This window comes from Amphichorda felina (assembly GCF_050947745.1).
Source record: "Amphichorda felina strain 45539 chromosome Unknown scaffold_6, whole genome shotgun sequence".
NCBI classification, from domain to species: domain Eukaryota; kingdom Fungi; phylum Ascomycota; class Sordariomycetes; order Hypocreales; family Bionectriaceae; genus Amphichorda; species Amphichorda felina.
The window spans coordinates 1734391-1749673 of NW_028145044.1; the positions used below are offsets into that span (position 1 = coordinate 1734391).

Consider the following 15283-nt stretch of genomic DNA (forward strand, 5'->3'; position numbering starts at 1 on the left):
TTTGATTACGGCGGCGTGTCGGGGCGGATCGAATTGGCGAGAGGACGGTTGCGTGGGAGGGTTTGTCGCAAAAAGTACGGAAAGATCGCGTCGACCCGAGTCGAGCAGGGAAATTTTTGAGACGGCGGCCGACCTCGGGCATCCGATGGACAATTGATCAGGGGCCTGTGCGCACCAACCAGGAACGCGGCTTGTGCCGAGTCGGGTGACAGAAATAACCTCAGAATCAGGCGATTACCCGTAGACTAGACTAGTGCTGCACGTTGCTGCCGGGCCACTGATCTGCGATTTCTGTCACTCATCCCAACACCATCTCAACAAACTTAGACTTTCCTACCCTAAACTTCGACCCTGATACATGTGAATACTGCATACCAGCCCAACCTCGTGGTGGCTAACTGTTATAGGTAGGCTACTAGTTCCTATCTTCGTGCTTGAGACTGGTCTCTCTGACGCCAGGGAAATCCACGCCTTTTTAATACCTGTTCTCAGTCTTGCAGTCTGAAAATCCAACCCAAGATCTTCTCTGGTAGTGTAGGACAAAGACCATCATCTAGACGATGAAAGAGATTAGACTAGACGGCTATTTGCTACTATGTAACAGGTTGTCTACCCATCCAATGATCACCAGGAAGACCCCCAAGATACAAACAATGCATGTTTCGTATAACCTGTTAAAAACCAAACTCTGTCGTTTGACTCCCGGTATTATGAATGCCGTTGCAATTTTTGCAACTCGTGCTACTCTTACAAAGCATCAATTCCTGGCTGATTCTTTGCACATCTCTCATCGATGATAAAAACCTCCCAACCTCGCCAACACCCTCATTCTGGTGTCTCAAAAGTCCCGAAACACGCCTACCATGTCGTCCAACCGCATCACCTGGCCTAGCAGTTTCTCCACCACCTCCAAGTGCTGATTGTACTTGTTGTAGTGCTCCGCTGTCATGACCTCCTCCTCTTTTCCTTGTACGTCTTTTCGCTCCACAAAGGATAAGATATTCTTCTCCTTATGCCTCTGGACTTCAAGAGTCTGTAGGCATCGCACCATGGTCTTGTATAGGTCGTCTAGAAGCTGCGCCTCCGCCCGATCCCCATCAAAGTACCAGAAGAACATGGTGCGATTGGCTAGGCGGCTGCTGTCTTTGGGGACTTCCTGTATGTCCACCACCCCTGCCATCTGCATCGCGAGCATCTTCTCCTGCACCTCTGACTTCTTCATGAGTGCCGCCGTGTGGAGCATCTTCTCGTCAAGTTTCCCCTTCTCTCGTAGAATTCGCGTGAGTCGAAGGCCATGACGGTCAAACGCTTGCTCAATGAAGGCATCCAACTCGATATCTCTAAGTCTGTGCATGAGCTGCTTGAAATCCACTGTCCACTGGCCGCGACCTTGCGTGCCACAATGGCGAATGAACTGGTGTTTGCTCTCTTTGAGGAGTAGCAAGTGCTGCCGCATCTGGTCTAATCGACTGAGTGGGGGTGCTGCTTCTTCCTTAAATTTCACCTTTGTTTGCCGACCGCCGTTCGCCTTCAACGATGAGGCAGACCTTTGTTGGCCAATATCGTCTTCCTCGTCGCTGTCATCGTCATCCTCCTCCTCATCGGAGTCATCGTCGTCAATTGAGCCCATGGGCCTTGCTGGACGTGGGACTGGCTCATCTATGTCCGAATTATCTGACTCATCATCTGACTGCGGCGGAGCTGCGCGCAGTTTCTCGGCGCTGGAAACATTGAGCTTATCCTTAGAAACTTTGCCGATTCCGATGGAAACATTGACCGAGTCATCGAGATGATCCAGGATGTCCAATGTAGTCACAGTGAGTTGCGGGTCTGGAGTATCGTCTTCAACCAAGGAATCTGGTCGGCATTTCGCGAACTCCACTGTCAGGAGGCTTAGCAATGTGTGGTAAATCTCGCCGGTGACCTCTCCTAGAGCATCTGCGGCCACTTCTGCCAATTTTCGGTTTCGCAGCTCAACCAAGCACCTTTCGTGATTGACTCTGACAATAATGTTGGGCTAGACAATTGTTAGGGAATAATGCTGAAGAACACAAGAGCGAAGAGTCTTACGCTGAGTTGGGGAACGGACTCGTCTTCAAAATCCCCATTGGCGGCCCGCCCGTTATAAAGTTTTCGCCTCTTGGCTGAAGAGCCTCGGGTCTGGTCGAGTTGTCTCTTTAGACCTTTGCCCTGTTCCCGGTACGCACGCCATCTATTCAGAATCTGCTCGTGTTGTTCAGTTTTGGTTTTGGTGGATTTTTCTCCTGGAGCTGTCTTGGTAACGTCGTGTTTGATTTCATGAAAGACGTCGACTGGGTTCCGAAATGATTCTGGTCGGACAGTCTCGATGACGTCTGCCTGAATTAGGCGGCCGAGAGCAACTAGGAGGTCATTGGTAGATGATATCCGGGCGCCATTATGGGATCCATTTGTGTTTCCGTTGGCGTGATGGTTCCTTGAAGCAAAGGCCTGGCTGAGATCATGTATGCGAGCATGGCCTAGCTGTAGCAGAGTTTGGACAAGCTCGCGTTCGGAGGGGCCAAACTGTCTATCAATGGCCTCGAGTATTTTTCCCGATCTAACAAGGCTGTAGCAAGCATCGGGGTTCGCGTCGTACGTTGTGATTTTTGTGTCGGGATCGGTGCGGGTGTATAATAAGTTCTGCTGAAAAAGAACAGCCAATCCGTTGCGGAGTTGTCGAGGATTCAGAGATGTATGCTGGCCCAATTGCGGGACGGTCGATCGCCCTTTGGTGAGCAACGCAATAAGGATTCGCTACGAAGGGCTTAGCACTATTGACGAAGAGCACAGTGTAGCTGGCGGGCAACGCTTGAAAGGGAACGACATACCGACGGGAGTTCGCCATGAAGATCGTTGACTAGGAGAGCACAAAGCTCGGCGGCATGTTTGGTCTGGCACAGTGGTAGTCAGCACCTGGAGTCAAGTGGGATGATTGCTGGAACCGACTCACAACAAGCATTGCTCTGCTCCTAGAGATCCTCTCACTATCTCTAGAGCTGTCACAATTACTACCTAGGAGGCATTGATGTCTGTCGCGGCGCTTCCACACGTCTGAATGCGGGGGCCGAAATAAGCGAGTAGCGGGGTTGGGTGAGTGTCTGTCGTTGAAGTGCGCAGGTGGTGGTGTCGCAACAATTTTTCGTCGCAGTGGTGGTGTAAGTGAAGCTTCCTTAACAGGTGGGGTGGACGGAGCCACTGGCAGTGATCGGAATAAGCAGCTGTACCTTGTAGGTGCCTTTAATCGAGACGAACGGGCGGATAGGCTATGCGAGAGACCTCTGTGGTACTTCGGCATTGGAGCGAGTTATCACGTGATTCTCATGCCTGGATCTTCCCTCTCCGGGGGCCCGAAAATTAGACGGGAGCTTTTCGACGAGGCACTTCTTCTGGGACCAATTCTGCCATCACGACGGCCAAAGGACTGTCAATTCCCTTCGACATCACGCTCGACAATGATCTCGAGATCATCTCTCGCGAGGCACGCGCAGCAGGCCGCCCGTCGGTCGTGGGGCGCCCAGTCGCTGCAGCAGCGGTCGTTTGCCGCCGCCGCTTCGACTGGAGCTTTTGAGACCTCGGATATTTCTGGGCTCAAGGTCGCCTCGCGCGACGCCCACGGCCCGACCACTAAGCTCGCCATCGTTGCCAAGGCCGGTACGAGATACCAGCCGCTGCCTGGTCTGACCGTTGGTCTGGAGGAGTTCGCGTTCAAGGTGAGGATAGTCGATATGGCATGCGAACGCTTTGAGCTAATTTGCCCCGGAAGAACACCCAGCGACGCTCTGCTCTCCGAATCACCCGCGAGTCCGAGCTTCTCGGCGGTCAATTGGGTGCCTCGCACACTCGTGAAGCCCTCGTGCTCGAGGCTAGCTTCCTCCGCGATGACCTCCCCTACTTTGCCGAGCTCCTGGCCGAGGTCGTGTCGATGACCAAGTACACGAGTAAGACCACTTCAACTATGGCTGGCTGACTTGGTTTTATGTTGACCCAAACATAGCGCACGAGTTCCACGAGGAGGTTGAGCGCGTCCTCCGCCTTAAGCAGGCCGCTTTCTACGCCGATGTTCCCGCTGTCGCCCTCGACAACGCCCACTCCGTTGCGTTCCACACCGGCCTTGGCGCTTCCGTCTACCCTACGCCTTCCACCCCCTACAAGAAGTACCTGAACGAGGAGTACATTGCCAGCTTTTCCGATGCCGTCTACGCGAAGCCCAACCTGGCTGTCGTCGCCGATGGTGCTGCCCCCGAGAGCCTCTCCAAGTGGGTCGGCCAGTTCTTCAAGGATGTCCAAGCCGAGTCTCAGTCCGGCCAGAAGTTCGAGTCGCAGGCTTCCAAGTACCACGGTGGTGAGCAGCGCGCGAGCCACACCGGAGGCAACGCCATGGTCATTGCCTTCCCCGGCTCCTCCTACACCGCCCCCAAGCCTGAGATTGCCGTGCTGGCCGCGCTCCTCGGTGGCCAGTCTACCATCAAGTGGGCTCCCGGATACAGCCTGCTCTCCAAGGCCACTGCGGATATCACTGGCCTCTCCATCTCGACCTCGAACCTGGCTTACTCTGACGCTGGTCTCCTGACTATCCAGCTCTCCGGCCCTGCCGCTGCCGTCCGCCAGGGTGCTGAGGCGACCGTCAAGGCCCTGGAGAGCATTGCCAACGGCTCTGTTAGCAAGGAGGATGTGTCCAAGGCCATTGCCAACGCCAAGTTCAATGCTCTGGACGAGACCCAGCTGCGTGAGCCTACGCTGCACCTCGTCGGATCCGGTATCGTCAACGCTGGCAAGGCGTTCGAGCCGGCCAGCCTGGTGCAGGGCATCGAGTCTGTGACTGCTGAGAAGGTGAAGGCTGTAAGTGGAACCCGATCTGACCGACCTGAAGGACAAGTCGCTGATACACTTCACAGGCTGCCAAGACTCTGCTGGAGGGTAAGGCCTCGGTTTCGTCCGTGGGTGACCTCTTCCTGCTGCCTTACGCTGAGCAGATCGGTCTTCGGGTATAGATGGAGAGTCGATGGGCGCAATCGCTTGTACCAACAGTCAAAGTCTAGATGGGGAGCTTCTCTGGGTTCTTCATTTGTGAATATCTGTAGAAGAATTCCTTTGTTCACCATCTGTCTCTTTCGTTGTAGGGTTGTAACATGTTGACACTTGTATTGATGTGCTTGTTTATGCTGGTTATTGACATGTTGTCTAAGGTATTACTGAGTATCGAACTGCGATCCGGGCACGCCTGTGTTGATGCGGGTATGATGTGGTACGGGAACGAGTACCTACTTTGGTACGAGATGACAGCCTCAGCGCCACCGCAGCCACTGACTGGAGTTTTGAGTTCAGTAACTACTAGTGATGCACCGTGACATGCAGAGAGCAAGCACCAGTGCCGTCATTCCCCCGTCGTTTGCCGCAGGTGCAGACATTGGACTGCAAGATAAGGTACCTGAAACAAAGACGTACCTCGAGTGACGATTGCACCTGCAGAGAGCAGCTTTCCACGGTGATTTGGCTGTTGAGTTGGATGGTGTCTCGCCTCTGGACCCTCTTGGGCGCTGTGCTTCCCCAATCTTGCAGAGGTTGTTGCAGGGCTTCCAGGTTCCAGCCACCCACCCGTCGAGCTCGTCGCCTCTTTTTTTTTCCGGGTCCCGGGGACTAGCCCTGCGGCGGCTGCGGCACCACGGGTTCTACTGTTGGTTTGCTGTTGCTCTATCGTTGCTCTCTAGACTATAGTACCTCAGCACACCTCAGCACCCGCACCAGACCACTTTCTCGCTAGCTCCCCGCAGGCGCCCAACCTAGAGCAGGTCAACCGACAGGGTTCGCCGACATCGAGGTAGGGGGGAAAACAAAGCCTCACAACCACATCTCCCGTCCACACTTCACCACATGCGACACACATTTGGAGGCGTCCTCGTTGCTCTGTTCCTCTTCCCTTCGTCCCCCATCTCCCCTCTCCTAAGGACCTCACCCGTCTCCATGCACCCTCTGCCCATTGCGAGGCAATCGTGACGGAAACAAGCTGCGCTTGGTTCTTCTTTTGGGTTTATCGTCTCTCGCTTCTTCTCTCTATCCTCCCACAGGTACGTCCATCGACCTCAGCCCTCGACCATCCGTCCAGCATCCTTTGCCTACCCCGGGAGCTTTCGCGCCATCGAGCTAAGTAGATGCCGGGGACGACAAGCTCCTGCGCTCACTTCAATCGACTATACCTCTTGCCCGACGCTCCTGCTGATCCCCCGTTGTCTCGGGCAGGACGAGATCCTTTTTTCGAGCCTCCGCATCCCTCAGACCAGCCCGAATCGGTGTTCATTCTCAAGTGACACACTGACTCCATCGATTATTTCTAGGAGGTTCGTTCCAACTCATTCACTTCCCTTCCCACCTGTCCCGAGCGTGGTATCGCTTTGAATCACGGGCATGATGCACAAGCTCCTGCCACACCCCCCACAGATCTCCGGAATTCAGCAATTTTGCCAACGTTACACACAAAACCTTCTTTCCTCGCCCTGCCAACCTCGATTTTACTTTCGAAGTCGTTATTCCACTGTTGCTTATTTATTCTGGCCACCACTAACAAGTATAGACACAGCCGATCGTCTCCCGTTTCTCCTCGATAGGCATTCCCACAGCTTTCGAAAACGCTCCTCTCGTGCGACACAGCAGCGCAGAATTCTGACACCGCTTTTTCTCGTATGGTAGAATCCATAAGGACTTCCGGCATATCGTTCGAGAAACAGCACACAAATCAGCATCTCTCAGAATGCCTGCGGGAAAGAAGGACGGCGCAGCTGGCGCTGGAAGTGCAGCAAGGGGCCAAAACGGTGAGCACTTCTCGCCGACTGTTTCTGATCTCTTCGCTGACTTTTCACGTCTTCCAGGTAATCGATCTGCATTCCGAACCGATGCAGCGATATCAAGCAGCCGATTCGGAAACGAAAGAGTCCTCCAGCCTTGGGTGCCCGATACGAATAACGCATTCGACGCCAGCTTGGAGAAGTCAGCGAACAGTGCGCCATGGGACCAATTTGCTGAGAATGAAAGACTTTTTGGGTTGAAGACGGACTACGATGAAAACATGTACACTACGACTATTGACAAGAGCCACCCGCAACACCGGGAGAGGATCGTCGCAGCGGATAAGAAGGCACGCGAGATTGAGCGCAGCGCAGCGGCCACAAGCCACGTTGCCGAGGAACGTATGATGGACTACGTCGCTGGTGGCGAAAACGACGGCGATAATGAAGAAGACAAGTGAGTTCACACATCCCCAGCATCTTTCTTGCCCCGCACTAACAATAATCTACAGATACAGTGGCGTCCGTCGACAGGACTTTCCTCCTCTAGGTGGCCGGGACAACAAATACACTCCACCGGCAAAGAGACCCCCGACAGGCCATTCCACAGTGAAGGGCGCACCCGTTGATCCTGCCATCATCTCGTCCCAGATCAAGGTTCCCGGCAAGAAGCAACCGACACCGGCGCCTGAGGAAGGCAATGGCCAGCCCTCTGAGTCTATCAGGAACGGAGCACCCCCCAAGGCGGATGTTTCCAAACCTACACAAGGCCCCGGTGATGGCCAAGCTGGCGATACCACAGCAGCTCTGGCACCTGTAAGGGCCGATACTAAGTCCGCCGACAAGGCTACTACTTCCGGGCGCAGCTCAGCTTCAAATAGCCGAAATCTTTCGCCCCAGGTCAAAGATGGCACTCCCAGCGCTACCTCAACCGTGGAGCGTGATGTTTTGAATTCGTTCAAATCTTTTGCTAGCCAGCAGCGGGAGACGGCCCAGAAAGTCCGCACTAGTAAGGCGAAGGCAGACAAGGAGGTTAAGTTGACCGAGCTGAAGAAATTTGCCAATAGCTTTAAGCTGTCAACGCCTGTCCCCGGGGATTTGGTTTCCATCATCGCCAAAGATCCAGCCAAGCAAAAGGAGATTCAGGCCAAAGCCATCAAGAACGCCGAGGAAGTTGCAAAGTCCAAAGCGGCGGAAGCCGCCGTCAAAGATAAGTCCAACCCGGCCAAGGAGACAACACAGACAAAGTCGGGAGAGCAGAGCTCAGCCAAGAATACGGGAGACAACCGCGCACCTCGGGGACCCAATGCCCAGATGTCTTCTCAAGGTGCAGCCCAGAACCGGCATGCTGGCCACCGACAACAGTACCCCCCGCAGCCACATCGCCCCTACGGTAACAATCGTGGTGGGCCACAGCATATGCCTCCTCCCCAACCGGCTGCTGGCACTCTTGCTTACCGGATCCGTGCTGCCGAGCAGCAGAGGTGGTCCCAGCCCCCGGTCGCTCACCAGCACGGTCCTAACCCGGAAATTCGTGCTCCTCCAACTGGACCGGCGAACAATGTCGACCCCAACTTCAGTCGTCGTCCCAGTGGTGTACCTGCGCATATGGGTGCTAACAAGTTGAACCCGAACAGCCACGAGTTCCGGCCCAGTCCGTTCGCCGCGGCTTTCAACCCTAGTAGTCACCCAAGCGCTAATTCTAGCCCGCGCTCTGCAGTCAATCATGTCTCTGAGGCGGCTGGAGGGGGCCAGTTGATTCGCCGCAAGACAAAAGCTGTTGATATCAAGAAATGCAACATTCTCAGTAAAATAAAGGAAGCGACTCCTCCCCAAGGGCGTAACTGGGACGACAACGGTGGCCTGCGTCCATCATACGACACCCTGCCTACGTGGCGACAGCTGAAGGACGACGAGAAACCTGACTCGACCATGCACCTGACCTACAAGGAGTACTTTGAACGCCAGCCCTTCCCGAGCTCAACACTGGCAACGCCTAATCCTCCAAACGCGGCACCCCAGATGCCTCACCAACACCAACTTCCTTTCCATCTTCAGCATGGAGGCCCCAATATGGGACCGCGGCAGTCACCACACATGTCTCATATGCAGATGCACAACCCCCAGCACGGCCCAGGGCCGCACCAGCCGTATGGACACGACGATCATAGGATGGTACACTCGAACTCGGCACAGTCGTATGCCTCACCTCGACTTGGCCAGGCGGCCATGGCGTACCCAGGCATGAACTCTCCAGCGCAGGTCCCCTATAATCAACCCGTCTTCATGGGCCCAGGCAACCCGCAGATGGGCCAGTTCAGAGGCTATTCTGGTAACGCGCAGTATATGCCACCCCAACAAGGTCAGATGGGAAGTCCCATGATGATGCAGCCTCAGTTCATGCCCGGACCGCAAGGCATGGTCGGCGGCCCGCAAATGATGTATCCGGGGAGCCACCCCCAGTTCATGCCACCTGGAGGCCCCCCGCAGCCGGGTCCGGGAGCAAGTGGCTACCCCAGCCCCGGACGGCCAGTCGCGCCCATGATGGCTCATCAAGGTTCCCAGCAGGGACAGATGTACGCCATGAGCCCGGGCGTCCAGTACAGCCAGCCGACGTACGGTCATGGGCAGCAACAGCCCGGCGGACCAAGTCAGTAAAGCCTTGTCTGATGGTGGTCACCAACCAATGGCTGACTCGGTAGCAGTGTCACACCCGCGCGGGTATCACGGCAACCACCACGGGCCCCAGCAGTTGGGGACCAGCCCTCAGCAGGTGCACCAGCACGCGGCTCACCACCAACAGCGGGGTGGGAGCAACGCCTACGGCCGGAATCAGAGCGCTCAAGGCCTACAGCGACAGGCTTCGCAGAGTAGCCATGCAACTCAGCCAGCCACTGGCCAGAACCGACAACCCGAGGGTTCCGATGAAGCTAAGTGAGAGGCATGGCCTGTGAGTCCGGGATCAAATACTCTCACAGAACGCTGCATTTGTCTTGGCGGAGCCCACAGGCTGCGACACGATTTTAGTTTTGCTCCGCCGCTCCGGCATGGCCAAGGACCGACCGGCCGCGGAGCTGCGAGGTAGCATATAGTTGATATTTGGAGCATCAGTATGCATCACGATCATAGATGGGAGACATGTGCCCGCTCGACAGCTACACTGGCGAGGCCAGGTGATGCAGAAGCTCCATGCTGGGACTTATTGTTATCGCAGGTGGAACGTTATGCCAGAAGAAAAGGTGACATTTGTCTTCTTGGCCGAATGATTTACGCACAGAAGCGGAGGGGGATCATCGTACTGGGTGTTCGATCGAGATGTTTGTTGTGCAGAGGTCCTTGGCGCGGTCGAATTGGTGTAGCGCGATGGACGGCAAGCCCTGGGAATCTCCTGGAGCCGATGCCATGTGCCGAGCGGTGACCAGACTCGGGCAGCTTTAGGCCTGGTGACGGGAGAGAGCATGGGGTGGTGGTGGATGTGTATCCGTAGCTAATGATATCATTAGCGAATTGTTGACTAGTTGGCATGCGAACAGAAGAGATTAGCTCTCATGGTGGTGTCCTTGGCGTGATACTGTGAATGTGGGGTGAGGCGAATGATAACGAGGCCTCTGGGATGGTTGGATGGGAGGGGGAGAGCTTGCAACTTGGAGTTTCGAGGCTGGAGCTAGGACGGAGACTGGGGATGGGGGAGGTTACGTTACGTTAGTTCAAGTTTGGATGCGCGCGCGCTGCCATGTGGACTTGTGGAGGGAGGTTCTAACTCCTGAGGCATGGCATAGGTACTCCCTCTTATTACCGTCTTACGTACATGGTAGTACATACCTACACCCGTCCCTGCCTAATGCCCGTCTTTTGTTACCGTAGAATTATTGGCATTTACCGAACCGTCGAATGGACAAGGGGGTCCTGTATGGGGTTCTCATTGCCCGGCATCGGATACGGGTGAATATTGGCATATGCAGGTGCATCTGGGAACTTGGGGAAGAGCCGGTGCCGGGTGGAGCTGGGGTGCTGCCTTGGCCAAGCACGTATACGTAAAATGCGATATTGCTGGTAGGCACCGAGGATACTAGTGCCGAACGGATAGCGATCTAACCTCTTGGACCGAGTTTCAAGCTTCTCGAAGAGGAAGGCCTGTACGGTTTGGGGCGCCAAGCAGGGGACGTGACGGGAGGGGAATGCAACCTGAGAGACAACTTCACCTACATACTAAGTAGGCTAGTACTAGTACATAGTAGTAGTAATAGCCTAGGGAAGAGCAACTTAGCTCTGGACTGAGAGAAAATTGAGAATCCTCCCCTAGGCTGGGGACCAGTTTACCAGGGCTGGCGGACAAAAATTAATAGCAGACACCGAGAGAGAGGCTAAGACCGGGCAGCATGTGCCGTTTTACAATGGATGGGAGCTGGTGCCGGCGCTTGATGGATAGACGTGGCCAGTCGTAGTACATGGCGCAAGGTGCAGGTGTCAAGGGGGAATATGAGTGGCAGACGGGGCCCTCGTGCAGCTACTGGTAAGAGGACCGCTACTGTGAATAGAATACAGACAAACCACCTGAGGTCTGTGGCGGCAAAGGAGAGCATGTGCGGCGGTGAGGGTGGGTGGGATAGGTGGGATAGGGGAGGGCAAAGGTGTTTCGAAACTTGCTTTTGGGAGGGAGGAGTCGGAGGATGAATCACAGTGGTTGCTGGTGCAGGATCGGTATGGAATCAGGGGACCTGGGAAGGATTTAGGCAGTGCGGGCTAATCGAGACAGCCGAATAGTGATGTCCATACCTGTACGGAGTAAATGCAAGTATGTACCGGTAGGGAACTGTACCGGTAACTTGGAATGTACGTACCTTGATTAAGTGGTCAGGTATTCGTACTATGCTACTACCAGTGAGTTATCATGCGTACGCATTACGTATTGACGTTGGCGTCGAGTCGGTCATTGTTTCACCTTGTCGTGAGAATGTAGCGTTGTTGTCGGAGAATTGGAGTTTCGAGGATGCGTTACTAATGGGCAATAGTATCCGTACTGGCCTGGTACTTCGTAGTAGTATGAGGAGAAAACTGGGCATTTCAGCCTTGCAGCCTACGAGTAGTCGTACCTGACATTGACATTTGACAGCACTGAACTGGCAGGTGACGATCAACATGGGTGCGCAACGGAGGAATAGGATGCAGCGGATGTGACGCCGAGGGGCCACCAGCCAACCTACAGCCAAGGCGCAAAGCTGATGAAGACCCTCGAGCCGATAAAGACGATGATCCGACACATGGAGGCGACTCCTACCGGAGCACGGCATGAGATGACGAGCATGAGGCGCATGGCGAGTGCTAGTATAAACTAAAAATCTAGAATGCGATCGTGCGCATCCAACGTGATCCATGGGCAAGTCTATCAGACGATGGGTGACGACGGGCCGTGGGGATGGGTTTGTGCTGTCTCGGAACTGGAGGATGGAATAGGATGGATCTGGGTGCCCACCTTCCGCATGTGGCATTCTTCATCAGGACACAGGCAGGCGCGTGGCCATGAGGAGGAACGAGACGTGTAGAAGCCATGAGCGTGATGGAATGTTGTGGAAGGCGTGTCAGTGCCCGGTTACGCGGATGTGTTTCACCGAGACTTGGCTTGGAACAATCGAAGACAACGGTGGGATCATGGATGATGGTTCAATGATTGATACCAGTAACTGTTCCAATTTTGTCTTTGTAGCCTTCTTGTTGTTGGAGCAAGCGTTTCACGGCTCCAGGCGCCTGACGATATGATTGGTCCCCAGTGCACGGCTCTGCTCCTGCCAGTGCTACGTTTTAGGTACGTACCTACCGTCCTCGTCTCCATCCAGCATCAGAGAGATCCGCCGTATTCCAGCACAAGCGCCGATGCTCCGCTCTGGAGGCCCTGGCGACCCATGGGCGCCTGCTCCGGGATTTTGACTCGGGGGTGAGTCGGTGGCTGTAGATGGCCGTGGACGATCGCAGCCCTTTCCCGCTGCAGAGGTGCGGCCAGAAGCCGCGACACCCACCCCCGTTTGACGTCGTTTCGTCCCTCTAGCCATGTGGGGGGAGAGACCATCACCGGGGGACCATCACCGGGGGACCGGGGGACTAAGTCACCAGAGCATCGGCGTCTCCAACCAGGGTCCAACGGTCCAACCACCAGTCTACAAGGCTACAACGTAGCATGTGTCTGTGTGGCCCCGTCAACCCATGGTCTTCGACACCATCGGCCGACTGGGCCTCATGGCTCCTGCTCCTAGTCTGCCGTCCCATCAATCTTCAAGCATGGCAAGTCAACCGCCTCCTGCATGAATGGCTGCATCGATCGAGAAGCCAAGCGCGTGTATCATGCTACCCTCTACTATCATAGTTGCCTGATACGTACCCTTGGTCTCCATTGGCCTCCATTGGCCTCTGTTGGCCTCTGTTGGCCTCCGTTGACCATCCATCCACGATGAATATATAAGGAATGCCAGTGACCTCCTCTTCGTCTCCTGTCTCCTGTACTCCCTACCTCACTCTCCAGCCCGGTGCTAGAATTCCAACTACCAGCCTTCACTGCTATCTTTGTTCTGCGAACAAGATTTCACGTTCCCTCTGAACAACCCAGCCATTCACGGAGTAGAACTCTGGTACAACTGCCTGACAACTGTTGCCAGCTGGCAGCAGACGTCTCCCTTCCACTCGCACTGCTCGCACTGGCAAATCACTGACACAAAAACGCTCTTTTCTAGATAAAAAGGCCCCTTTCGATCCTTTCAAACTTGCAACCTGCAACCTTCTTCCTTCTTCTCAAACCAAACGTCCAACACCAAATCTCCAGGAAACCCCAACAACCTCAACTCAACATGAAGACCGTCGCCACTCTCTCCGCTGTCCTTGGCCTTGCCGGCCTCAGCGCTGCCCACATGGAGATCAGCCAGCCTCCTCCTCTGCGCTCCAAGTTCAACGACTTCACCACCGATGTCGACTACTCCATGACCAGCCCCCTCTCCCAGGATGGCAGCAACTTCCCTTGCAAGGGCTACCACTCTCTCCTGGGCACTGATCAGGGCAAGTCTGTCACCACCTATACCCCTGGCCAGTCCTACCAGATGACCATCACCGGCGGCACCATCCACGCTGGCGGCAGCTGCCAGATCTCCCTTTCCTTCGACCAGGGATCTAGCTGGACCGTCATCCACTCCTACATTGGCGACTGCCCTGCCGCTACTGGCGACACCAACTACGACTTCACCGTCCCCAACGACACCCCTGCCGGTGACGCTCTGTTCGCCTGGACCTGGTTCAACAACCTCGGTAACCGCGAGATGTACATGAACTGTGCTTCAGTCACCATTGGTAGCTCCGTCCAGCAGACCAAGCGTGCTCCCAGCGACCCCTTTTCCAGCCGCCCTGACATGTTCGTCGCCAACGTTGGCAACGGCTGCACCACCACGGAGACCAAGGACGTTGAGTTCCCCAACCCCGGCCCTGATGTCACCCGCAATGCCGGCGATGGCGAGACTGCTCCTCCCGTGGGCAGCTGCGCCGCGGGCAAGAAGCTGTCAGTACTTCCCGATCCTCTTTCTCCTTCGTCGTATTCCGTTTCTTCTTCTTCGTCATCTCAGTCTCCCGTTTCTTCTCCTTCTCCTTCGTCTCCCGAGTCTTCCGATTCTAAGACCACGCCAACAGTGTCCGCTCCAACGAGCCTCGCCTCGCCAACTCGCAGGCCCGGCGGCGTCTTCATAACCGTGACAACGACCGCCACTACACCGGCGCCAACTAACGGCGCCATGACCAAGGGCGAGGCCTGTGGCGCGGAAGGTGAGTGGAACTGCGTGGGCGGTTCTCAGTTCCAACGATGCGCCTCTGGCGTGTGGTCGGAGTTGATGGACGTCCACACAGGCACCACCTGCACCCCTGGCCGGAGCAGCAACCTGCTCATCGCCCGCGAGAAGTCCCCTGGCAAGAACTGGCGCGCCTAGGTCCTCCGCGGCTCGAATACCTGGATCGGAAAAAAAGGGAAACGAACTGGCAAACTTTTGGGACTTGGGAAGGTGTTTTGGTTCATTGCTTTCTTTTTTCAGGGGACTCTCTCACTGTTCGAGTACATACTTGATTTCTTGAGAGAGAAAACGCACATTGCCCCCTTTTGCTCACAGGTGGGGAAAGGGCTTAAACGCATGATCTGGAGTTGGGATTGACAATGGGCTACTCACTGATTTCAGTGGTAGCTAGTCTCAGACAGATGGGGATGGAAATCCAGATCGATGGGAGAAAAACTGTGCCTCTTCGAAAGTGAAGTGAAATGAATGTGTGATTCCAATAATGAAACGTGCCATGGAATGGATGGGATGAATATGAATGGCTGTAGGCCGAAACTTTTTTTTGTCTTAGATAGAAACTGCCAAGTAAAGTGCGAGAAAATAGCGGAAAAAGCGTGCCACCATTTCCAAACAATTCGACACAAAGCGACAATGTCCTTGTTGGAGTCACGCCTTTCATTCGGTTGA

The 15283-nt window shown here is 55.1% G+C and overlaps 4 protein-coding genes across 4 annotated transcripts; 3 read left to right on the top strand and 1 right to left on the bottom strand.

The window, feature by feature from the left end:
- Window positions 1-838: 838 nt before the first annotated feature.
- Window positions 839-2980, bottom strand: RPC82 (DNA-directed RNA polymerase III subunit C82; the record flags this gene model as incomplete). The annotated part of the gene is made up of 4 exons (XM_083195791.1): window positions 839-2017; window positions 2071-2775; window positions 2850-2912; window positions 2972-2980. The coding sequence occupies 4 exons, from the start codon at window positions 2978-2980 to the stop codon at window positions 839-841; spliced, it is 1956 nt and encodes a 651-aa protein (XP_083048807.1).
- Window positions 2981-3473: 493 nt separating this feature from the next.
- On the top strand, window positions 3474-5012 carry QCR2 (ubiquinol--cytochrome-c reductase subunit 2; the record flags this gene model as incomplete). Its single annotated transcript, XM_083195792.1, has 4 exons — window positions 3474-3731; window positions 3785-3959; window positions 4016-4860; window positions 4917-5012. The coding sequence occupies 4 exons, from the start codon at window positions 3474-3476 to the stop codon at window positions 5010-5012; spliced, it is 1374 nt and encodes a 457-aa protein (XP_083048808.1).
- Window positions 5013-6766: 1754 nt separating this feature from the next.
- Window positions 6767-9458, top strand: PBP1 (uncharacterized protein; the record flags this gene model as incomplete). Its single annotated transcript, XM_083195793.1, has 3 exons — window positions 6767-6827; window positions 6885-7257; window positions 7313-9458. The coding sequence occupies 3 exons, from the start codon at window positions 6767-6769 to the stop codon at window positions 9456-9458; spliced, it is 2580 nt and encodes an 859-aa protein (XP_083048809.1).
- A 4178-nt stretch (window positions 9459-13636) lies between these two features.
- On the top strand, window positions 13637-14755 carry ACO1O0_006401 (uncharacterized protein; the record flags this gene model as incomplete). Its single annotated transcript, XM_083195794.1, has 1 exon — window positions 13637-14755. The coding sequence occupies one exon, from the start codon at window positions 13637-13639 to the stop codon at window positions 14753-14755; it is 1119 nt and encodes a 372-aa protein (XP_083048810.1).
- Window positions 14756-15283: the final 528 nt, after the last annotated feature.